This window comes from Carcharhinus amblyrhynchos, chromosome 7 (genome assembly GCF_965287045.1).
Source record: "Carcharhinus amblyrhynchos chromosome 7, sCarAmb.v2.hapA, whole genome shotgun sequence".
Classification (NCBI taxonomy): domain Eukaryota; kingdom Metazoa; phylum Chordata; class Chondrichthyes; order Carcharhiniformes; family Carcharhinidae; genus Carcharhinus; species Carcharhinus amblyrhynchos.
The window spans coordinates 36,055,665-36,082,643 of record NC_137330.1 but is presented as its reverse complement, the minus strand read 5'-3'; the positions used below and the strand labels follow the sequence as shown (position 1 = coordinate 36,082,643).

Sequence of the window (26,979 nt, the reverse complement as noted above, 5' to 3'; positions counted from 1 at the left end):
AATCTGCTGCCTTGAAAGATTGTGGATGCTTTGTTGTCGAAAATGTCCAAAATTGAGATTGACAAACTAGTGCTTTCTCATGGAATTAAGTGATATAGGGACTGGGCAGGAAAGTAAAGGTGAAACAGATCAGTCACGATCATGTTGAATGGTGGAGCAGATTCGAGGAACCACATGATTTAAACATGTTTCTATTTCTTATATTCTTACATTTCCAATGCCTGTAAAAATCTGTACTATGTTGTAACTTTTGGAAATAAGAAACAGTTGAGAAGAGTCATTCATTTCTATTAATGAAAATTATTCATCCAGATCACATGGTCTGATATATTTCCTAGTGAAGGATTATTAACGTCTGTCAATTTGTGAGCAAATTGAAGTTGTTTAATCTCCAAACAATTCTGTATTCACAAATAATTTGCTCATACTGTCATACTTGTCCCTTGAGAACAAGACATTGCTTATGCATTTTTTAAAAATTCCATCAAGAAATCTTTTTTCCCTGGTTACTATGAATCAGGGAGTAACAGTGTATAAGCACGTTAAATAAGAGCACTCTACAGATGATCTGAAAGGATCGTGGACCAGGTGTGTGCGGGGGAAATGGAGGAGGTGGAGAAAGAAAGCAAAGATTGATCTGATAACTGACTACTGATATGCCCAGCAGGATACAATGTAAATGATAGCTCATTAGCATTCTGTTTATAGTACTTAATCAAATCATTTAAATTTCAAGCCTGAAGGTAAATGTAAATTTTCACTGGAGGAATTAATCCAATGCAACAATTCCAGTAGAGACAGTGGGAAATAAAATAAAACTCCCGAAAATACTCAACAGGTCAGACAGCATCTTAATTCTGATAAGAGGTCAACTCAACCTGAAAGGTTAACTCTGTTTGGTGCCACAGATGCTGCCTGATCTACTAAGTATTTCCAGCATGTTTTTACTTTTTTTTCATATCTACAATATTTTACTTTTCTATTGGAGTCACTGTGAAATCTCATCCATCTTTACAGAGTAATTAATTCTCCATATTGGCATCACTGTTATGAAGATAATAGTATTGCCTGACAATTAAATTGTGTGCATGATCATATAACATGTCATCTTTGTGCATAGATTCAATCATTACATATTTTATTTAGATTTATTTTTGTAAGATTATGGGTAAACAGGAAAGAATCTTTACTATTTTCCTTCAGATTACATGAGCCTCCTCTTTCCTTGAGTAAGTGGCCTCAAACTCTTTCTACAGTGCAAAATTCAGATCAAGTATCTCAGTTCAAACCAGAATGGTGCAAAAGCGGAGTCAGAAACATTCCTAGTCTTTTTATTTTATAATTTTAAAACTCTTTGGAAAACTCAACCATAAAATGTTATAATTATTCAAAAATCAAATCAAAAGAATGCAAATTATAGACCAGCAGAATCAATAAACTACACCTACCAAGTTTGTCTCTTTTCCTTAGTCCTTTGGAGATGGTGTTCACTCTTGCATTTTGCATAAAAACCTCAGAGGCAACATCTGCTGTTTTCTGTCAAAAGAAGAAATGTGTTTTCAAAAGACAGTACGAGGTTTATTTTACAACAATGCTGAAGTAACACAACACTTGAATATTCTCCAACAATATTGAACTTTTCATTTATTATTATACTTTTCTTCCCCACAAGTGGAAATTGAGAGCAAACTAGTATTCTCTCCTTCCCATAACTCGGTTACAGAGAAGAATATTTAGGACATGGACAAAGTTCAAGATAATTTGTATGATTTTACCCAGAAAGTGAGGGTGGGGGAAATTGATTTTCTCAGTGCCTCAGCTTCACGACAGAACAGAGGCTAAAATCAAAATTCTTTGCCGAGTTCCCATGCAGCTATGGGTCATGTGATTGGCAAATACTCATGGTTTACATTTGATCAAGGCAAATTCAACATTTTCAAGGACAAACAGATTCATAGCAATTATCCTTAGTATCTAACTTGCAAAAAAGAGTTGGAGGAGAAAAAGGATTTTCCCATGAAATCACCGGAAAATCTCTTCTGAAATGTTTGAGCAGAAGGATCTTTGCTTACGCCAAACTTTTAGATAAATTACCTGGTATAGAAAGATTTATCCCAATCTTAATGATGTTACGAGAGATAACAAGTAGGAGAAATATCAGAAAGTCTGCATTCCAATGTATAAATGCTTATAAAGTTATTTAAGCCTGTCCCCCTGCCTGAAATGAGACACCGTTGATGTTTAGAATTTTTCCTTGATTATTGTAACTCCAAGCTTCAATAGAGTTTTGCGAAACATCACAACATGCATTACACAACACAGGCCTATAGGTGGCACAAAGGAATATAACTAATCAGGAGAAACGAAAACAGTATTATTTCCCTCTCCTACATGATGTCTATTTACCCTCCTTCCTTCCACGTCAAAAGTTTATTTATTATTCACAGGTAAGGCTAACATTAACACTGCAACGAGTTACTGTGAAATTCCCCTAATCACCACACTCCGGCATCTGTTCAGGTCAATGCACTGTGGGAGGAGACCAGAACACTAGGAGGAAACCCAGGCAGACACGGGGAGAACTGAAGGCACTGTTGCTAAGTTTGCAGATGATACAAAGATATTTAGAGATACAGGTTGTATTGAGGAAGCAGTGGCGGGGGGTGGTCTGCAGAAGGACTTGGACAGGTACAGAGTGTGGGCAACGAAATGGCAGATGGAATACAATGTGGAAAAGTGTGAGGTGATGCACTTTGGAAGGAGAAATGAAGGCATAGACTATTTTCTAAATGGGAAAATGCTTAGGAAATCAGAAACATAAAGAGACTTGGGAGTCATTGTTCAAGATTCTCTTAAGATTAACGTGCAGCTTCAGTCAGCAGTTAGGAAGACAAATGGAATGTTAGCATTCATGTCGAGAAGGCTAGAATACAAGAGCAGGAATGTACTTCTGAAGCTATATAAGGCTGTGATCAGATCTCATTTGGAGTATTGGGCAGTTTTGGGCCCCATATCTAAGGAATGATGTACTGGCCTTGGAAAGGGTCCAGAGGAAGTTCACAACAATGATCGCTGGAATGAAGAGCTTGTTGCATGAGGAACGGTTGAGGACCCTGGGTCTGTACTTGAAGTTTAGAAGAAAGGTTTTTGGGGGGGCGGGGGGGGCTGCGAATCTTATTGAAACTTAAAGGACACTGCCAGGCCTGGATAGAGTGGATGTGGAGATGATGTTTCCACTAATAGGAAAAACTAGAGCCTGAGGGCACAACCTTAGGCTAAAGGGACGATCCTTTAAAACAGAGATGAGGAGGAATTTCTTCGGCCACAGAGTGATGAATCTATGGAACTCTTCATCACAGAAGGCTGTGGGGGCCAGGTCATTGAGCGTCTTTAAGACAGAGATAGGTTCTTGATTGATATGGGGATCAGGGGATATGGGGAAAAGGCAGGAGAATGGGGATGAGAAAAAAAAATCAGCCATGATTGAATGGCAGGGCAAACTCGATGGGCCAAGTGCTGCTATATTTTATAGTCTTATGTTCTATGCAAACTCCACACAGATAGTGACCCAAGCCAGGAATCGAATCCAGGTCCCTGGCGCTGTGAGGCAGCAGTCATAACCACTGTGCCGCGTGGGGAGGGTGATTCACTGATCTTGCCATGCCATCAGTCGATCAGGTCGGTCCCGGGGAATAGCGTGAGGGCCTAAAAATTCATTTTGCATCCAGCGCCAAACAGTATGCAATTTTCCTGCCCGTTCCTAATGGTGTGAACTTGACCTTGACCTTGCCCAGAAAGGGTACAAGTCCAATTAACATATTTAGCACAGAGGCTACTGAAGCCTTCTGGTGGTCAGGAGCATGGCCAGGCAGTGCCCATTGGCTAGCACCCACCTGGCAGCGCTATGAGGTTGGGGCCTGAGTGGGGGTCTATGTGGGATGGATTGTGAGGATGATCCTGAAGGGTGGGTACATGTTGAAGTGGGGGTTCAGATTGAAGGGGGCATGTCATGGACCGTAATGGAGGGGCATATTCGGGGGCGGGGGGGGGGTCCCCACGTGTGAGGGGGTCTCCTGGGGCAATCTGAGAACAAAGGCACCCAAGTGCTCAGAACACAAGCTCACAAGTGTGCTTAGGCCCTGTCACCACCCAGTACCAGCGTGAAATACCCAACTCTCCAAACAAGTGACTGAGAGTGGGAGGATTGCGGTGCGGCACACATCTGAGAGACCGGGGCAGATCTCACCATTATTCTCACTGTTATGACAAATTTTGCCCCAGATTTGCCTTTAACTTAGTACTAAATTAGTAGCAGGATTCAAAAAGGAATTGAGTATACATACAGTTGAAATTAGATCTGGCACACAGTGCAGTGCAATGCAATAATCAAGCATTTAACAGAGACTGGCACTGCAGACAGACTTCACTTAACTTACTGCTTCCACATCTCATCCCCCTCCCCCATGCTGTGCTTCATGTCCAATACCTACCATCATACACCTGCTACCCAATATTTCAATGCCTTTGACACCCACCTGCATCTGATGCATAATGCTCAACACCTCCACGCATGAAGCTCTGAATCATCTTTCCCCCTATCTCTCTAAAGTCGCTTCCTAATTTTCTTGTCTCTCTTCCTTCATCCTTTACATACCTCCTGCATCCATCCAAGTATTGCAATATCCTTTACCCACACATCTGTCGCATGGGGGAGGAGGTGGCAGCAGCATAGTGGTAATGTTACTGGAATAGTAATCCAGAAATCCAGGGTAAAACTCAGGGGGCCCGGATTCAAATTCAAAAAACTCTGGAATTAAAAGTCTAATAATCACCATGTAACCATTGCTGATTGATTTGAAAGACAACCTAGTTCACTAATGTTCTTTAGTGGAAGGAAATCTGCCATCCTTACTTGGTAAGAGTCCAGAATCACAGCAGTAAATTGCCCTCTGAAATGGCCCAGCAGGCCACTCAGTTATATACAACCACTACAAAGGCAATGAAGAGGAAAGAAACCAGACAGATTACCTAGCATCTACCTGGGCACAATAAACAGTGACAGCAAACCCAGCCCTGTCAATTCTCCTCCTAACTAACATCTGGGGACTTGTGCCAAAATTGGGAGAGCTGTCCCATAGACTAGTTAAGCAACAGCTTTACACAGTCATACTCACAATGTCTTTACAATATCCCAGACATCACCATCATCATTACTGGGAATGTCCTGTCCTACGTGCAGGAAATACCAGAAGTGGTAGCACAGTGGTGTGTAGTCAGGAAGAAGCTGCGCTGGGAGTCTTCAGTCTCGACTCTGGACCCCATGAAGTCTCATGGCAGCAGATCAAACACGGGCAAGGAAATTGATTAGCACAAATCGTCCCCCCTCAGCTGATGAATCAGTACTCCTCCAAGAAAACCATTTGGAGGAAGCACCTGAGGATGGTAAAGCCACAGAATGTACTCTGCTTCAATGTCCATCACATGAAGCACCACCACAGACCAAGTTGGCCAGGTCCTACAGGACACTGTTGCTAGACTGGGTTAACAGCAGGTGGTGAGGGAATCAACAAGATGAAAAAAAACGAACTTGACCTCTTTCTCACCAACATTCCTTCTGCTGATGCATCTGTCCATGACAGAATTAGTAGGTGTGGTCACTGCACAGTCCATATGGAGACTAAGTTCCATCTTCACATTGAGAATACCTTTTATCATGTTGTATGGCACTACCACTGTGCAAAATGGGACACACTTTGAACAGATCTAGCAACTCAAGACTGGGCATTCATGAGGCACTGTGGATCTTCAGCACCAGTAGAATTGTACTCAACCACAATCTGTAACTCATGGGCTGGCATATTTCCCACACCACCATTACCACCAAGCCAGGAGATCAACCCTGCTTTAATGAAGAAATAAGGACGGCATGCCAGAAGCAATAACTAGCACACCTAAAAATGAAGTGTTAACCTGGAGAAGCTACAACACAGAACTACTTGCAAGTCAAACAGCAAATAATAAACAGAGCTAAATAATCCCACAACCAATGGATCAGATCTAAGCTCTGCAGTCCAGCGTCATCAAGTCATGAATGGTGGAGGACAATTAAACAACACTTAACAATTAAGGAGGAGACCCCACAAATATCCCCAACCTCAATGATGGAGGAACCCAGCACATTGGTGAAAAAGATAAGGCTGAAGTATTGCAACAATCTCCACCAAGAAGTGCCAAGTGGATGTTCCATCTTGGCCTCCTCCAGAAGGCCCCAGCATTCCAGATGTCAGTCTCCAGCCAACATGATTCACTCCATTTGTTATCAAGAAACAGCTGAAGACACTAGATATTGCAAAGGCTACGGGCCCTGACAATATCATGGCAATAAAACTGAAGACTTCTGCTCCTGAATTTGTCACACCCCTATCCAAGCTGTTCCAGTACAGTTACAACACTAGCATCTACCCAGTAATGTGGAACCTTGCCCATATATGTCTGTACCCAAAAAGCAGGTCAAATCCAACCCAACCAATTACCAGTCTATCAGCCTACACTTGGTCATTGGCAAACTGATGGAAGGCATCATCAACAGTGCCATCATGCAGTACTTATTCAACAATAGCCTGCTCACTGATGCTCAGTTTGGGTTCCGCCAAGGTCACTCTGCTCCTGACAGTATTATAGCCTTGCTACAAACCTGGACAAAAGAGCTGAACTCAAGAGATGAGATGACAGTGACTGTCCCCAACACCATGACAGTATTAGACCAAATATGCCATCAAGGAACCCTAACAAAACTGGAGTAATTGGGAATCAAGGGTAAAATTCGCCACTGGTTGGAGTGAAATCAGGGACGAAGGAAGATAATTGTTGTTGTTGATGGTCAATATTTTCAGTTCTTAGAAATCTATGCAGGAGTTCTTCAGGGCAGCTTTCAAGTCCTCACCACCTTCAGATGTCATAGCAATAACTTCCCTCTCTCATAAGGTCAGGAGTGAGGCTCTTTGATGATTGCACAATATTCAGCAGCATCGGTGACTCCTGATACGCTGAAGCTGTCTGTGTCCGTATGCAGCAAGACCTACATAATATTCAGACTTAGGCTCATAACTGTCAAGTCACTCACAAGCACCAGGCAATGACCATCTCCAACAAGAAAAAATTTAACCATCTCCCCATGACATTCAATGGCATTATGTCATGAATACCCCAGTGTCAACAAACCAGGAATTACTATTGAGCAGAAACCAAACTGGACCAGCTATATTAACACTGTGACTAGAAGAGCAGGTTTGGGCTGAGAAATGTGTGGTGAGTAACTCATCCCTTGATTCCCCAAAGTCTGTCCACCATCTACAAAGCAGAAAGAAGAGCATGATGAAATAGTTTCCACTTGAATGAGTGCAGCTTCAACACTCGTGAAGCTGGACACCATTCAGGACAAAGCAGCCTGTTTGGTTGGTACAGCATGTAGTAACATTGACTCCCTCCACCACCAATACAAAATGGCAGCAACTTGTACCATCTACAAGGCTCACTGCCGCAACACACCAAGTTTCCTCAGACAACACCTGTCAAACCCACAACTTTTACCACCAAAATGGGCCAAGGGCAGTAGATTCATGGGAACACCACCAACTGCAAGTTCCTCTCCAAGCCACACACCATCCTGACTTGCCATTCCTTCGCTGTCACTTGGCCAAATTCCTGGATCCCCCTTTCTAACACTACATGGAGGTGCAGTTGTTCAAAAAAGTGGCTCACCACTACCTTCTCACTGTCAATTTGGGAACTATGAGGCAATAAATGCTGGTCAGCCAGTGACACTCATATCCTGTGAAAGAATAACATTTTAAAAATAACACCGGAATTAGTTAAATATTGTCAGCCAACAATCCCTTCAGTCAGGCAGGGACAGAAAGAAAACCATTCAGTCTTGACATTGCACCCTTCAATACACCAACGCACCATCTAATTGTACAGTAGTCCTGATGGATTTGCCTTTAATTAGTCTTAAATTTGGGATGAAGGAATAAAAAAAATTTTGAAGCAGTATTGTGAAGTTGTGGGATTTATTTCAAGGGAGGCATTTTCCAATGATTGACAACAGGCTATCTGGCCTGTTATTCCTAGTTTTCTCTCTCCTTCCTTTCTTGAACTACAGTGTGACATTTGCTAACTTTCAAGTCTCCGGGATCATTTGAGAATCTGTAGAATTTTGGAAAATCATAACCGGCACATCCGTTATCTCTGTAGGTCATTAGGTCTTAGGCACAGGTCAGCTTTTAATCCCTTCAAGTTCTCCAGTGTTTTCTCCCTGCTGATATTAATTACTCAAGTTCCTCACTCTTATTGGCCCCGTGGTTACCCTTTAACTCTGGTATGTAATTTATGTCTTCTGCTATGAAGACAGACACAAAAGGCCTGAATTTTTCACAGAGATAGAGGCTGTCTTTACAAAAATGGCAAGGGAAAACGGCAGAAGCCCGAATGCAGAATCCCCGCCCCACCCAAAATCCAGTCCGCACAATTGGGAGTCGCAGGCCGTATATCAAACTTTGGGCATCTTTGGTTCACTTTGGCAGGTGCACATGTTAAAGTGCAGCTACCTTCAGACTTTGCACAAAGAGGATGTCTGAAATATGATTTGTGCACCTTAGGCCTGATAAAAGATTTAAACATTCTGGAGTATTTTAGACGTCGGATAACTTTTTTGGAAGTCAGGTAATCTTTTGGATATGGTTCCAGAACATCTTTGAATTAGATCACATGCCCTTTGGGATTATTGAAAGTAGGTTAGAATATGCAATTATTGCGGACAAATCTATTGAAACTGTCAAACTCATTGGATCTGTTAAGAGGAGTTGTCAAGCTATCAAGGCTTTTAAATCTGCTGCCGTTTGCATATTTGGGAAGAAAAAACTGTCTACAGTGTTGAAAAACATGAATATCAAATAATCTCACCAATTACATTCAATATGCTGCAATGAAATGTCCACAAACACCTTCTTGCAAGACTATAGGATTTAAAATTAATCTTTGCTTGAAAACACTCATTTTCCCTTTGGAGCAAATAACATAGGTCACTTCTCCACCCTTTCTATTTGTTCCTGTCCTCAATTTTCTCTCTCCTTTTCCAAAAGGTGTTAACTCTTTTGCTTCTTTTATGTATCAGCCATGGCTCAGTTGGTAATACTCTCACCCTGGAATCCGAAGCTATGGCTTCAAGACCCACACCTGGACATGAACACAAAAGTCTATGACTGCAGGTGTGCATTTTTCAGATGAGACATTAGAACAAGATCTATCTGCCTTTGCAGATGGATGTAATAGATCTCATGACACTACTTTGAAGAAAAGTAGGAGCAAACTTGGTGTCCTCACCAATATTTATCCCCCAATCAATTAAAACACAGATTATCTGGTCACTATTGCATTGCTGTCTGTGAGACTTGTACACAAATTGGCTGCCAGAGTTCTTACACCACAAAAGTGATTATATGTCAAAAGTACTTAATTAGCTGTAAAATACCTTAAATTACCTGGTGGTCATGAAAGGCATTGGATTACTTTTGCAAGAATGGAAGCCATTCCCTAGTACCTTGCCCAAGTGGCTATTATTCATGCACATACCTCATGATTAAGTGGTGGTTGATAGAGAACATGATTACTACCTTAAATGTACAATTCTCAAATGGGATATTATTCTCCCTTCCCTTGTCCCTAGAGTAACGCACTCACCAACTTTTACAGATGTACCATAGATAGTTGTCTTTCTGGTTGTATCACAGTTCGATATGGCTCCTGCTCCGTGCAAGAACAAAGAACATAAGAAATAGGAGGAGTAGGCCATCTAGTCCTTCGAGCCTGCCCCGCCATTCAATAAGATCATGGCTGATCTGTCTTGGCTCAGTTCCACATTCCCGCCCTCTCCCCATAACCCTTAATCCCCTTGCCTATCAAAAACCGATCAACCCGTGTCTTAAAAATATTGAGCGAAGCAGCCTCCACCACTTCAACGGGCAGAGAATTCCAGAGATTCACCACCCTTTGAGTGAAGAAGTTCCTCCTCAACTCTGTTCTAAACCACCCCCCCTTTATCCTGAGGCTGTGCCCTCTCTAGTCCTACTGTCCTTTCTGAGCGGGAAGAGCCTCTCCACCTCTATCCTATCCATCCCATTCAACATCTTAAACGTCTCAATGAGATCTCCCCTCATTCTTCTAAACTCTAACGAGTACAAGCCTAGTTTATTCAGCCTCTCCTCATAGCTCAACTCCCTCAACTCCGGAATCAGCCGAGTAAACCTCCTCTGCACTCCCTCCAAGGCCAAAATATCCTTGCGTAAGTGCGGCGACCAAAACTGCACACAGTACTCCAGCTGCGGCCTCACCAGTGCCCTATACAGCTGCAGCAAGACCTCCCTACTTTTATATTCAATCCCCCTCGCTATGAAGGCCAGCATCCCATTTGCCTTCCTGACCACCTGCTGCACCTGCAGGCTGGGTTTTTGCGACTCATGCACAAGGACCCCAAGGTCCCTCTGCACCGTCGCATGCTGCAGTTTTTCGCCACGTAAGTAATAGTCCTTCCTACCATTATTCCTACCAAAGTGGACAACTTCACATTTGCCAACATTAAATTCCATTTGCCAGTTCCTGGCCCATTCGCCCAGCCTATCTAGATCCTTCTGCAGACTCTCCACACCCTCTGCACAATTTGCCGTTCCACCAATCTTGGCGTCATCAGCAAATTTCGACACCATACACTCGGTTCCCTCCTCCAGATCGTCTATATAAATGGTAAATAGCTGAGGCCCCAGCACCGACCCCTGGGGCACTCCACTAGTCACCAACCGCCAATCCGAATAGCACCCATTGACCCCCACTCTCTGCCTCCTATTTGACAACCAATCCCCTATCCATGCTAACGCCCTACCCCCAACTCCATGCCCCCTGATCTTCTGCAATAACCTCTTGTGAGGCACCTTGTCAAACGCCTTCTGAAAATCAAGAAAGACCACATCCACTGGCTCTCCTCTATCCACTGCCCTAGACACATCCTCATAGAACTCCAATAAATTTGTCAGACACGACTTCCCCTTAACGAAACCGTGCTGCGTCTGCTCTACCAAACAATTCTCCTCAAGATGCCTCGCTATTTTCTCCTTGATCACGGATTCTAACATTTTTCCTACAACAGACGTTAAACTAACCGGCCTATAATTCCCCGCCTTTTGCCTGGCACCCTTCTTAAACAATGGCGTAACATTAGCCGTTTTCCAATCTTGCGGCACTTCCCCGGAATCCAGCGACGTTTGGAAAATAATCACCAAGGTATCCACTATCACCTCCGCCATTTCCTTCAGAACCCTTGGATGCATTCCATCCAGTCCTGGGGACTTGTCCACAATCAGTCCCTCCAGTCTGTCGAGCACCGCCTCTCTAGTAACAATAATGTCATTCAGGCCCTCCACTCCTACCATCTTTCCATCGCTAACACCCGGCAAATTATTCACGTCCTCCTCCGTGAAGACCGAAACAACAAAGTTATTCAGGGCCTCAGCCATTTCCCCATCCTCCACCACTAAGTCCCCTCTCTCATCCTCTAAGGGTCCAATGTTCACCCTAGCCAGCCTCTTCCTTTTTATGTATTTATAAAAACTCTTGCTATCCTTTTTTATATTAAGCGCTAGCCCAGCTTCATAGTTTCTCCTACCCTTCTTTATCAACTTCTTTGTCATTCTTTGTTGACATTTAAACCTCTCCCAATCCTCTTCTCGCCCACTACTCTTAACGCATCCGCTTTTAATTTAACACCTTCCTTCACCTCCTTCGTTATCCACGGCTGATTACCTCTCCTCCTCCAATCCTTTTTAACCATCGGAATAAATTTCTGCTGAGCACCAAGAAAGATCTCCTTAAAGATCCTCCACTGTTCCTCAGCAGACCTACCTTCCAACGCACTCCCCCAATCAACATTCGCCAATTCCTCTCTCATCCTACCATACTCCACTCTGTTCAAACAAAGGACACATGTCCGGGAACCCACTTTCTCCTCCTCCATCTGCATCAGAAACTCCACCATACAATGATCACTCTTCCCAAGAGGATCCTTCACCACAAGGTCCCTAATTCTACCTGCCTCATTACATAACACCAGATCCAAGATAGCTCGCTCCCTCGTCGGCTCCAACACACACTGTTCGAGGAACTATCCCGGCAGCATTCCAAGAACTCCTCCTCGAGCCCACCGCGTCCAACATGGGTCGACCAATCAATATGTAGATTGAAATCCCCCATAATTATCGCCGTTCCATTCCTGCACGTCGCACTTATTTGTGCATTAACAGCCCGCCCCACCTCCAGATCATTATTCGGGGGCCTATAAACGACACCCACCAGCGTCTTCCTCCCTTTGCTGTTCCTAATCTCCACCCACAACGATTCCACGTTCTGCTCTTTGGTTCCTATATCATCCCTTACTACCACCCTCATGCTATCCTTAATCAGCAAAGCTACACCCCCCCCTTTTTCCTCCTTCCTATCCTTCCTAAACACTTGATACCGCTGGACATTCAGCTCCCAGTCCCTGTCACCTTGCAGCCACATCTCTGTAATGGCCACCAGATCATATCCATTTGTGCTGATCTGCGCCACCAGCTCATCCACTTTATTCCGAATGCTTCGTGCATTCAGATAAAGTGCCTTCATCCCAGCCTTCACCTGTACCCTATTTGCCAGAACGCCACCAACCATACTCACGCCCCCTACTCCTTTTATTATTGGGACATCCTTGGCCTCCCCCCTTACCTGCACCCTCTCCTTTACTTTAGACCCCGTAATGTCTCAAAAACTACAGAGGGTCAAGAATGAAGCCCAGTCCATCACACAAACCACTGTCACACCCATTGACACTGTCTACACTTCCCAATGCCTCGGAAAAGCAGCCAGCATAATCAAAGAACCCCATGCAGCCCAGACATTCTCTACCACAGATACAAAATTCTGATGTCATGTATCAACTGACTCAAGAACAGCTTCTTCCCTGCTGCCATCAGACTTTCAACTGGACCTTGCTCATATTAAGTTGATCTTTCCTTACACCCTAGTTATGACGGTAACATCCTCTCCTTTCCTCCTGTATGTACGGTGTGCATTGTCTGTATAGCACTCAAGAAATAATACTTTTCACTGTATATTAATACCTGACAATAATAAATCAAACAAAATGCTCAATTGTGGCACGAACCGCTATCTTTATTGAGATCAGCAAAGTTACCAAATCCAAATGTATGACCTGCAAGGTTCAGCAACAGCAACTTTTGCTCCAAGACCTTCTATGTCCTTCCTATCGCAACTATATTTTGATGGCATTATGATTAGAACTGACCACAGTATTCTTATTGAGGGATGGCCAATTCATTCTAAGACTTTAGGATGACCAATGTAGAATAGTATTCTAATAAACTGATTACATACGTCAACACTCTATTAGCTTTTTTTAATTGATTCAACACATTATCTGGAAATTGAAAGTGACATGATTGCTATTACTGCCAAGCTCCTTTTCAGGTCCCCTGTCCTAATTCAATTTGATTTATTATGCCCCAGATTTTCAATCTGTGAAATACTGTTATTTTTAAGAGTCAAATTTAATTTGCTATGCATCTGTCCAGTTGTATAACTGAATCTGTTTTCTGCAATACTACGTTTCTGCAGCTCTCCCTAATATTATTATATTTTAACTTGGCCAGTTCACAATAATGACAGAAATTGCTGGAAACATTCAGCAGCCCAAGCATTTTGTGTTTTTATTGCAGATTTCCAGCATTCACAATATTTAGCTTTTGACCAGTTTCTACCTGATCCAACCAGCTATGTTTGTATTCAAAACAAATTTAGTGCCTATACTGATCCTACAAGACTCCATTTAATTTTCCAGTTTGGCATCGAATATATCATGAGTAATCTCTCTCCTACATTTTTAAAGCAATGACTAGGTTTAACCTGGATTCTTGTGACTTTTCATTTAGTTAGATGTGTTTCACATGGAATTTTGTTTATTTACACTTACAGAATCATGTTCAATGCAATTATTAACTTCATCTGTAAATGGCTCTAAAGGAGATTGCTTAATGTCTTCCCCTTCAAAGTCCACACTGGCTATGTTGATTAGAGTACAAGCAATATGCTCTGTAGCAGTTGTCCAGTATTTCATCCCTGACGAACAGATTACAAATTGACAGTTGCCTGGGCCAAATGTCAGCACAGTGATTTCCTGCAGAACTTCACCAAGTTTTGCAAATTTATCACAGTAAGAGAAAATGAAAGTTGCTATTGAATCTGCTTTCACCACCCTTTTCAGACAGGGCATTTCAAAACTGAACACTCCACAAAAAAATGTTTTTTTTGTATTATCTCTGGTCCTATTACCAATTAGTTTAAATCTATGGCCTCTAGTTACCAACTGCTCTGTCACTGGACACAGTTTTATGTTATTTATTCAACATTCATGATTCTGAATGTTTCAACTAAATGTTCCCATAACCTCCCTACTTGAAACACATATCTGGTTTCCCCAGCCTCTCAGAGTAACTGTCACTCATCTCAGGTGTCATTAACTTGATCTTTCTCTACAACCTAGCTATGACTGTAACACTACATTCTGCACTCTACGAACGGTATGTTTGGCCTGTATAGCACACAAGAAACAATACTTTTCACTGTATGTTAACACATATGACAATAATAAATCAAGTCATTCTAGTAAGTAATCTCTGCATTCCTTCTAAGATGTTGATGTCCTTCCCAAGTGTGTTTCTTAAATGTAACTAGGGTTTTTGTTTCCACCACTCTTTCTGAAAGTCCATTCCAGATGCTAATCAGAGTCGGCGTGAAGAACTTCCTGATAGAATCCTTGTTACCTTTTACCAACTTAAACCGGTTCCATAATTTAATTTTAACCAGCACTGACTTACAGTGCCAGGAACAATGTAGAATAAAAATAGCATTGATAGCAAACTACTATAATGTAACCGAAGCAGGCGTTGCTGTCACTTTGCATGACCAAAAATCACAAAAAGATTGACAAACTGCAAAATTATAGGAAATAGGCACATTAAATGAAAAGTCAAGAATTCTAAGCCACAGATAGATATTATAGATAACCTAGGAAGAAGTTTAGTATTGAAATATTACGCTCTACCTTCAGGGTCTCATTTGCTTGGTTAACAGCACTTGAAATTGTTTAGTGTATTATTTTTTAATTCATTCATAGAATATGGCTATTGCTAGCTGGACCAGCATTTATTCCCCATCAATAATTACCCTTGAACTGAGCGACTTGCTAGGTCATTTAAGCGTCAATCACAATGTTGTAATTTTGGAGTCACAGGTCAGCCAGGCCAGGTAAGCGAAGCAGATTTCCTTTCCTTAAAGGAGATTACTGAGCTAGATGGGTTTTTACGACAATGGTTTCATGGTCATCATTACACTTTTGATTCTACATTTTTATTGAACTTAAATTTCACCATTCAAACCCACACCGTCAGAGTATTACCCTAGGTCTATGGATTACTAGTCTAGTGGCAATACCACTACATCACCACCTCTCCAGAATTCCTACTCCTAGAGCTCTCTCCACTTACTTAAAAGTTTTATTCAGTTTGTTTTCTTTCTTCTTCCAATTTTAATTGACCTATGCATATATTGTGCATACAAGTTTATTTTTCTGGGGAATATGTGTCCAAAATTACCATTGTTTGTCAATACATTTGGTTTGAAGTGTTGTTTTGTTTTGCTCAGATACATTTTATCAGTACATTCTAAGCTAACTTATTCTATCTCCATTCAGATTACTTTACAAATTGCCTTTTTAAAGCCATATGGTCTTCTTTGGTGCTAGCTTTTGTTGACGCAGGTTGCCAGATAATCTTAAATGTAAATATACTGCAATTAAGTTGTTGTTTGCAATTTTGTGATCTGTCCCCCATTGAGGAAACAACTTAAACTACTGAGTATTTAACCTTCATGTAACAGTACTCACCTCAATAACATTATGACAGGACTTGCAAAAGTACGTGCCTTCATCTGAGATCCCCCAGTTAATCACAGAACATTGTTGGCATGCCTGTTGGAAATCTCTCTGAAAAAAAATACAAACATATAGCTCAGCAAATCCTTCCACAGAAATAAAAGCATAAATACACATAAATGTTCTATCAGGAAGGGGATTAAGAAAGCCAAGATGAGAAAACAGTAACTGCTGTCCCACCCCTCACACAAGCTAAACTACAATTCTATACTGGTAGCAGTCTTGCTGCGCTGGAGTGCCTCGAGGTGTTGACATACATGGCAAGCATCCAGTATATTCTATGTTAATTCATTTACTTTCCAAATCTGGAGAATGTTGACTATTACATCCAACTAGCTTATAAAGCAGTACCAAAAACACTAAAAGGCCAGCCCATTGGGGTCAGATTAAAAATATATTGTTATGCAGGTATTTGAAACACCATTCCATGGTGGAGGCAGGGTGAGACACTGATGTATGGAGGGGAGACAGGGGAGGGGATGCTGACACAGGGCTCAACCATGTCATAGAAGCAGGGCAGACATAGCTGCGTGTCAGGGATGGAAATGAGTGGGGGTAGGGCAAGAGGCAATGTTCCACACTCGTAGGATGGTGGAGGGGAGGGAGGTGCCACTTGGTATCCCATTGGCAGGGGCAGAGCACAACTTGGTGCCCCATGGCTAGGGAGGGAAGGGGGGGGGGGAAGGTGAGACGAGCACCACACTACCTCAGGTCGGAGGGGCAATGGCCTAGGTCACAGGGGCAGTGTCCCAGGTTGCATGAAGGTAAGGAGGGCATTGCTCCATGTCTTATGTTGGGGGCATTGCTCTGTGTCATGATGTGCACATAGTTCCCTGTCACGTGGGGAATTTGAAATGACTCTCCCGCCGCCTGCACGCGGAGGGGGCGGGACATCGGTAGCCGCCGGTTGGACGCTCAGGGGTGACTGCACTCACCGCGTCCTCATCCATGCTCAACCCACACCACCCCGTGTCACTCGGGCCGGACCACTTTCCCCGCGTACACTTCCGGTCCGCCCCGCAAACCTCACCCCCGTACGCAAAGAGTTTTTGGATATTTTCAGCTTCTTTAAATGTTCCAGGACAGCGTCGAAATCGGGCCGATTCGCCCCTCCTCCCTTTTAAAGGTTAAAATGCCATTGATATGAATATATTTAACTGCTTTAAATCAGCACGGACGATATAGTTTTGTATATTTGTGTTGAGTGTGTTCCTCAGTTGGTGCAGCTTCCACTTATCAGACAGTAACTTGAATATGTCTTCTGCGAACATGTTGAACTTTTAAGTACAACAAATATTGCCATCTGCAGAAGGGTTTAGCGTATTTGAGCAGAGAAATCGGAACCGAAATATTAGCATTGAGAACAATACACAAACGGAATTAAATAAAAATAAATTAGGATAAGGACACTTAAAAATGGACTTGAATGAATTGTAACCATGTTACGTTCAATGTCTAGAAATCATGAAAAAAAACAATTAAAAGCTAATCGAATTCTGAAGCATTTATTCAATATTTGTATAAGGCTATAGTGAACATGCCGCGGGAACCACATCGATTAATAACATAAATCAATACTGCTCCACCAAATGTGAATCTGGGCAGGTGGGAAATCATTAACTGACCAAAAGTAAGTCGGATGTACATAGAATTATCAAAAATTCAACTTTTAAACTAAAAAAAGGTTAAGGGACCTCATCGAGGTAAAATATTTAATTGCTTAGCTATGACAAACCTGGAATATTATATTCAAAATTGCTCAACCCTGGAAGTAAGTGGATATAATTCAAAAAATAATGCAACAGAGCCTCTCAAAGAATGTTAGTTTTTAAAATTAAAAATCCTCTGTTGGCTTTTTGTATCACTATTACTATTTGATTGATTGAATGAAAATAACTATTTACAGCTGTTTTGTGATGCTTATTACATGAGCAGTGTGACACCAATGGGCAGTACTTCTTTTGTGTCTTCCGTAACCTTGTAGCAATGAAAATATATTCCTGTTTATATCACTGTAAAAATAGAGCTAAAATTGAGTCTGTCTGTTTCAAAGTGCTGTTAATTTTTCTCCTCTCCTTTCCCATTGTGTCCTTGTTTTAAGAACAAAAGAACAAAGAAAATTACACACAGGAACAAGCCCTTCAGCCCTCCAAGCCTTCACTGACCATCCTGCCCAACTGAACTAAAACTCCCTACCCTTCTGGGGACCATATCTCTCTAATCCCATCCTGTTCATGTATTTGTCCAGATGCCCCTTAAAACTTACTATTGTGTCTACTCCCACTATCTTCCCAGCAGTGAGTTCCAGGCCCCCACCACCCTCTGGGTAAAAAACTTGCCTCATACATCTCTTTTAAACCTTGACCCCTAGCAATTGACGCTTCCACCCTGGGAAAAAGCTTCTGACTATCCACCCTGACCACGTCCCTCATAATCATGTAGACTTCTATCAGGTTGCCCCTCAACCTCCAGCATTCCAGTGAGATCAAACCAAGTTTCCCCAACCTCTCCTCATAGATAATGTCCTCCATACCAGGCAACATCCTGGTAAATCTTTTCTGTACCTGCTCCAAAGCCTCCATATCTTTCTGGTAGTGTGGCGACCAGTATTGAACACTATATTTCAAGTGCGGCCTAACTAAGATTCTATAAAGCTGCAACGTGACTTCCCAATTTTTAAACTCAGTGCCTCGGCTGATGAAGGCAAGCATGCCGTATGCCTCCTTGGCTACCATCTCTACCTGTGTTACCACTTTCAGTGACCTGTGTACCTGTACATCCAGATCCCTCTGCCTATCAATACTCTTAAGGATTCTGTCATTTACTGTATATTAAGAAAAAGAATGTGCAGTTTTTAATTATTTCATGCAATGTGAGTGTTGCTGGCAACGACAAATTTTTGACCATCCCTAATTGCCCTTGAGGTGTGGTCAGCTGCCACCTTGGACCACTGAAGTCCATCAGTGGTACATCCAGGGTTTTGAACAATTGGCAGTGAAGGGAGATAAAATAAGTTTCAGGTCAGTTGGGTATGTGGTTTGGAGCGAAATGTGCAGATGATAGTGTTCACTTGCATCTGCTTCTCTTGTTCTACTAGGTATGAGAGATTGAGAGCCTAGAAAGTGCTGTCAAAGGAGACTTGGCAAGTTTCTGCAAATAATCTTGTAGATAGCACATACTGTGCATTGGTGGTGGAGGGAATGAATAATTTGCAAGTTAAGAAAACAAAGCACTTCATATACACAGAAATGACACTGAGAGAAATAACTTATAAAATCTGTTTCAATAATGTCAGCCAGGATGATGCAGCATCATTTTTCTTTACTTTTGCACGTGTTTTCTTTCATTTGAGAGCAAGAGAATGTGGTCAAGATGGGGCTAGAATCACAGCTTCCAAAAAGGGAAAGTAAAGAGAAGTGAAAGAAAGAGCAGTTGTTTATGTAGGCTTCCATTAAAGTGAGACAGGGAAAACAAACAACTCACATTTATATTTAGTTCCTTTATCACATTTGTCAGAATCATCCGTTCGTGGTCAGCAAACGAGGGTTCGGGGTCTACCACCAATTTTTAACTGTCTCAGAAAATCATTCTGAATGAAAAATGGAGAAATGATGCCCACTGCTTCTTAGGAAAGCATTAAAAGATAGAAATAATCTGAAGTTTCCGAACAGTAGCGCAGAAGAGTCATTCCCACCTCCCCATTGTCTTTCCAGTCTCTGCTCCAAGTTCTACATCTGAGAAAGGAGTGTGTATGCACTCAACACATTGATATTTGCGTTCTAACCATCAGTAGCAGAATCAGCTGATCATCCATTATTTATTGTCTGTCATCAGCTGATTACTTTTTTTCCACTGACTTTAAGATTATCAGAAGCACGGACTAAGATATTCACTAAATCAGTGACCTTTTACTGACCCCCTACATCGTATTACAGGAATCCCATAGAAGCAAACACAGGACTTGAAATGTGCTCAGCTCTGAAGATCATAAAAAATAGGATCTGGATTAGGCCAATTGGCCCCTCAAGCCTGCTCTGCCATTCAGTGGGATCATGGCTGACCTGACATTTCTCACATTCACTTTCCTGCCTTTTTCCCATAACCCTTGATTTCCTTACTGATCAAAAATTTATCTATCTCAGCTTTAAATATACACTAGGACTCTGCCTGTGCAGCCCTCTGTGGCAAGGAGCTACAAACAGTCATAATCCTTTGGGAGAAGAAATTCTTCTTCATCTCAGTCTTAAATTGGTACCCTTTTGTTTGAAGACTATGCCCTCTGGTCCTAGACTGTCCCATTAGGGGAAACATACTGTCAGCATTTACTCTGTCATGTCCCTTAAAATTCCTATATGTTCAATGTGATCACCTCTCATTCTTCTAAATTCCAATGAGCAGAGTTCCAAAACACCTTTCCTCATACTGGGGATCATCCGAGGAACTTTCTCTGAATTGCCTCAAATGAAGTAATATCTTTCCCTAAGTAAGGTGACCAAAACTGCTCACAGTATCCAGATGTGGTCTCACTAGCACCTTGTACAATTGCAGCAAGTGTTACGAACCAGGCCAGAAATTCCAAGGTGTTTTAAGAAAATAGCCTATACCCTAAGTTTCTACCTTTGAATTTGGCATGGGTGAGCTAAAGATATGATTCAAATGACCCACTAGGAAGCTTTTATCAAACAAAGTTTATTTGAGAACACATAAAAAAAGTATAAATGTTTCCGATTACAAGAACACAACTATGATATAACTTAAACCTTAACAGCGAGCCATGATGTTCCAAGTCAAACAACACCCAACAGTCATACAGCTCTTTCTAGACTTGGCACAAAAAAGGCAAGTATGCTCACGTGATGCTGGATTTTGCAGCTTTTTAACACCTGCTGTGAATTGGTCCTTTGAATGTTGGATTGAAACACTGAGGTTTCCTAGTCCTGGAACTTTCAGCAAGCCTCTGGACAGAGAAAGATAGAAACACACTGCCTTCTTCCAATAGCTTCTAAGAGCAACTCACAGACAGTAGAATTTTCAACTCCAGAGAGAGGGGAAAACAAGAGCCATTGCTTTCTGTCTCACGTCAGAACAACATCTGACAAAAATGAAACAAAAACCTTGGACTTTGTTGTGGAAAAAAACTATCCCCAGGCAGCATCTGACTTGTCAATCATGCTTCATCCTGCAACTCCAAAAGGACCATAAAACCCAGGACATTGCCTTTGTTCAAATTAAAAATAAACAAGATGTCCGTTATATTGCTTCAGCAACAATTAGAGGACACCAGCTACAGACAAGATGGTGTCAATAAAAATTTGCAAAAGAACTGTTTGAGAAACAAAGAAACATGAGTTAGATACATTTCTTAAAGGCTCTAATACTCCAATCATAGTGGATCAGTAAAAGATTTAGTGAATATGATAGTCCATGCTTCTGATAATCTTGAAATAAGGGCCAACATTTCATTAGCCTTCCTGATTACCTGCTGCACCAATACCTCTCCCACAAATGAACATTAAAGTGAACTGCAAACTTTCTCTTCAAAGTCAACAAAAATAGCTTGGAAAGAAAAGATGACAAGTTAATGTTTGAGTTGGATACTCTTCATCAGAATTGGAAGGGAGTTCATTCTTCTCCATTTCAGCCTGATTGGCCCCACTCCAGTATCGGTGAGACCAGACTCCAGAGAATAATAGCATGGAACCTAACCACCTCTCACACCCTGCAATTGGGCATGCATGAATGATTAAATGATCTATATTTGGTAGTTTTGGTTGAAAGTAGAATATTGGCTATGGTGCTGAACAAATTTCGTACTCTTATTCAAGTAATGCTACTAGAAATTTTAAAGCCATCTGATTTTCCATAGGCGATATCAGTCACAAGTGTGAGGAATGCAGGACTGTTGATAGGCAAGGTCACACATTGCAGATCCATTTAACCATGCAGCAGTGGTTATTTTAAGAGATTAGGACCAATATGTTGCATGAAATGCAGGTGTTGCTGCCAAAATCAGCATTTATTATCCCCTCCCTAATTGCCTTTGAGAAGGTGGTGGTGAGCTGTTGCTTTACACCATTTGTGACCAAGTGGCCAATGGCCAAAGCAACTAGCCTAACATAAAATTGGATCCTCTAAATTAAACACAACTAAACAGCTTCTACAAGTAAGGCCTGATGAAATGCATACAGGCCAATGATATCACAGGTCAAAAGCCAACAGGAACTAGCCCAGACCTTTTCTTGCATTTTGAACAGAGGCCTTAATAGTGAGAGAGTTGTTCTGACCTAGAACCCACCAAGAAGTACCCAGACTGAATTTTGTGTATTTCCCAGTTTCAGCCAGACTCCCTGGCAGAGTGGTTGAGGAGGGTTTAAACTAAAATGGCAGGGAGATGGGAGCCTGTGCAAGGAGTCAGAGGAGGGGGAATCAAGAACAAAAATCAAAGACAAAGGGGAATAAGAAAAGTGGTAGGCAGAGAAACCGAGAGTCGCATTCAAACAGGGCCTTAGTGAGTAATAGTGGGAACAGGATCAGTAACGTTAAAAAGACGAGCCTCAAGGCTTTGTGCCTTAATGCAAGGAGCATCTGCAAAAAAGTGGATGAACTAATCATACAAATAGATGTAAACGGGAATGATATAGTCAGGATTACGGAGACATGGCTGCAGGGTGACCAGGGATGGAAACTGAACATCCAGGGGTATTCAATATTTAGGAAGGAGAAACAAAATGTTAAAGGTGATTGAGTTGCATTGCTAGTTAGAAAGGAAATTAACACCATACTGAGGAAGGATATTAGCTCTGACAATGTGGAGTCTATATGATAGAGCTAAGCAACAGCAAGGGGCAAAAAACATTAGTAGGTGTTGTATGTAGACCTCCAAACTGTAGTGGGTTAGAGCACTTGTCTAATGGCTTTTTCTGTTGTTCCTTGTTTTCACTCTGCGATCAATTTGCCAATAGGAAACCAGCACATTCTATTTGTTGGGGCCCCATTTCTGACAGAATTTTGCTTTGTTTTGAAGGGTCAGGAGTATTTCTGACTGATGAAGTTGTCCCCCTCTTCTACAAACATTCAGGTAGAGAGGCAACACAAAAAAATACACAACTCCCTTACACCGGAAATTCACGGCTGAGGAATAAAAGGAGAAGAGATTCCTTGAACTCCATTCTGCACAAATTCATGTCCACCTGCTATCACCCCTTCCTTCTCTCTCTCTCTCTCTCTCTCTGTCCCTCTCTCTCCCTTCCTTACCCCCCCACCAAGGAATTTCAAGGCTAGAATATCTACAGATCAAATGACAGATGAGTTTTGTGCCACACAAGTACCCTGCCTCAAAACATTCTAGAAAGTATTTATTTGATGGTATATGGCTTTTAACATCTTCAACCTCAGTAAGACAGCAGAACAATACTTCACAGAGAATAACTGCAGTATGGAGCCAGGGAAAATATAAATAAATGAACGAGGGTGAAGAAAAGTTATTTAGTAGGCATGCTGGCTTGCTTTTTGACTCACCAAAGCTGGCTAGTTTCTATCACGTGGCAATACAGTGAGTGGAATTTTCCAGTATTGGCACAGGTCACAAAGAGAGTGAGGTCATTCATTTTAAGTGCTTAAAGCACAGATCACGTTACAGTTAAAAAGTTGAACATCTTAATTGTACCGCCATCTGTATGTATTTGCTTGACATGCATAATTTAGTGCTGATCAGAGTCTAGAGTGCCTTAATTAGGTTGATAATTTTCCTGTAAAGTGTTGTAGAATTTCCATATTCAACAGTGTCTGTACTTGCCTTAAGAGGATCACTCATTAATTTGTGTGACATACAGGACAGGTTCATGCATGTGTTCGCTGAGTGCCTGATTGTATTATACCTGTTCTGACAGCAATTTATTGCACTCCTTCCTGACAATTAGTGCATCTGTTATCCAAAAGCAATCATATGAGCAAAGTCAGAAAGCTGAATTTTCCAGTGCCTGGTGTGGGTGGAAATGAAGGTGGCAGGGCCCAAAAATACTCAGATGCCAGCCAGCACATCAGTTTGGAGATAAAAACAAAAAATGCTGGAAAGATTCAGCAGCTGTGGAGAAAGAAACAAAGTTAATGTTCTGACTCCATAACCGCTTGGGCGAGGCTTGTAGAATCCTACCCAAGGCCAATGGAGAATTCCATTCAGCAAGCTGCGCCTGCCCCAATCCTAGGACTGACGTGGCGGTAAAAGTATATGACACTTCTTGAAAGCGGGCAGGACGGTAAAATTCCGGCCCCTGTCTCAGATGCTGGTGGAAGCCTTTATTATTCTAGATGCAAAGGATGGTTCCTGGTGAATGAAGGTGGATGAAATTAGCAGCTTTCTGTCTACATTCTGGACACCATTCAGACAATACAAATGGTTGTGCATGTTGTTTGGCATTTCCATGGCTCAAGAAGAGTATCAATGTAGACAACATGAGGTAGTCAATGATGTTCTCAGAGTGGAAGTTACAGTGGAGGATCTATTAGACTATCATAGAATCCCTACAGTGCAGAGACCATTTGGACCTGCACTCACAACAATCCCACCCAGGCCCAATCACCATAACCCCATGTGCTTACCCTGCTAGTCCACCTGACACTAAAGGGCAATTTAGTATGGCCAATCCACTTAACCCGCACACCTTTGGACTATGGGAGGAAACCGGAGCACCCAGAGGATACCCAGACACACAGGGGGAGAACATGCAAATTCTATACAGACAGTGACCCGAGGCTGGAATTGAACCTGGGTCCCTGGTGTTGTGAGGCAGCAGTGCTAACAACTGTCACCTTATGAATGCAGAGACACAATGGAAGAATCCGTCGCTGACCGTGATCAGAATCTAGTGTAACTGCTAAATAGAGCTCACCAGAGGAACCTAAAGCTGAACAAGAAAAAATTGCAAAAGAAAATGCCTGAAGTCAAATATATAGGTTATATACTGACAGAAAAATGCCTTCACCTGGATCCTGACAAGGTGAGAGTTGTAGCAGCTATGCAGCAACCAACAGATGTGAAAACAATGCAACGATTTGTTGGATTAGTGAACTATTTAGCAATTTTTTTGCCTAATTTGTCAGTGGAGCGTGTGAACCATTATGCAAACTCGCTGCCAAGATGAGTGGACGTAGAACAAAAAGTAGCATTCACTAAAATCAAACAACTACTTCAACAATCCAGTGCTGAAGTACTATGACTTTGATGGTGACGTGACCTTGCAGCGTGACACCAGCAAGACAGGTCTTAGAGCAATCCTAATGCAGCAAGGACAACCAGTCATACATGCATCCAAGGTGTTAACACAAACTGAATGACGCCGCACTCAGATTGAGAAAAAGTGCCTGACTACTGTGATGAGTGACAGTGGCAGAGTTCATAAGTAAAGAATTCAGCTGCTTCACAAAGGATTGGAAAATTCAACATTATACGTCATCTCTGTATCATCTTCAGTCAAATAGAAAGACTGAGGTGGCAATGAAAATCGCCAAAGCAATCATGAAAAAAATCAAGAAAATTTAGCAAAGACACATACAAGGCAACCCCTGAGTGGAGAAACACACTGACTGAAAGCATGGAAAGTAGTCCAGTCCAAAGACTGATGTCACATTGCTCCCAAACTATTCTTCCAATACTAAAAAGCTGCTAAATCCAGAAGTAGCAAAAGGCCTAAGTGAAAAGAATCACAGTGAAATGGCAGAAAGTTAAATTTCATTTTGACAAAATGCGCCACAGTGGTTAGCACTGTTGTCTCATAGTGCCAGAGACCCAGGTTCAATTCCGGCCTTGGATCTCTGTCTGTGTGGAGCTTGCACATTCTTCCCGTGTCTGCATGGGTTTCCTCCGGTGCTCCGATTTTCTACCACAGTCCAAAGATGTGCAGGTTAGATGCATTAGCCATGTTAAAAAATTGCTCAGTGACATGGAGATTAGTGGGGTAAGTGAGTGGTGTTATGGGGATGAGCTTGGGTGAGTTTGTTGTTAGCGCAGGCTTGATGGGCCAAATGGCCTCCTTCTGCACTGTAGGGATTCTATGATCTTCCATGAAAACTGCCAAAACTTCGGAAGAGTTGAGCATTGGAGAGCCAGTCAGGGTCGAAATTTAACGGGAATCAACTCTATGCACGATTCAACTTGAGTCCCATGAAAACCCATGCAGATTTGGGGAGAATATGCAAATGCCACACAGACAGTGAACAAAGCCGGGAATCAAACACAGGTCCCTGGCGCTGTGAGGCAGCAATGCTAACCAATGTGCTCCATGCCCTGGTCCCCAATAATGGAAATAGAATATCAACAATTACCAAGGCAACGAAGAAAATTACAGCACAGGGATAGACCCTTCAGCCCTCCAAGCCTGCACCAAAAACTCCTCGGAGAAAGAACATCACCCAGATGAACAGCCAATGTCGACATGCAAGCCTACCATTATGAGAGCTGCCTGATTTACTCACTATCTATGCAGAGTCTGTGCAAAGACTGACAATAAATGAACAGTTTATTAATGCACAAAACAGCACGTGTTTAGTGGGTAACTTAAGGACCCACTGAAGTCTTGTGGAAGACTTTGGCACAATCAAATCTCTCCTTTAGGACAACCAGAGGCCTCAGTACTGGCTAGCATTTCAATTACTACTTCATCTGACCTGCCTTTATTCCCGCCCAGCTGTCCCTAGCCCCCCTCCCTCCCAATCCCTGGCGGGCTCAAATGGGTTGAGAACCTGTCTACATACCAATTAATGACTCATCACTGAAAATCATGGGCGGGATTTTTCAGCCACACTCATCCCAAAACCAGAAAATCCCATGACGGGAAAACTGTCTCCCATGATTTCAATTAGTTTCCTACTGAAGTGGGTATATGGCCTGAAAA

At 42.1% G+C, this 26,979-nt stretch overlaps 1 protein-coding gene across 1 annotated transcript in view; it reads right to left on the bottom strand.

The window, feature by feature from the left end:
• Positions 1-17,081, bottom strand: part of taf1b (TATA box binding protein (Tbp)-associated factor, RNA polymerase I, B) — a 77,610-nt gene extending 60,529 nt beyond the window's left edge. Inside the window, exons 1-3 of the mRNA XM_080192143.1 lie at positions 17,026-17,081; positions 16,043-16,141; positions 1,449-1,536 (exon numbers count right to left, since the gene is read on the bottom strand). Of these exons, the coding sequence (XP_080048269.1) occupies positions 1,449-1,536; positions 16,043-16,141; positions 17,026-17,040 (202 nt within the window). The 5' untranslated portion in view covers positions 17,041-17,081. The remainder of the gene's footprint in view (positions 1-1,448; positions 1,537-16,042; positions 16,142-17,025) is intronic.
• Positions 17,082-26,979: the final 9,898 nt, after the last annotated feature.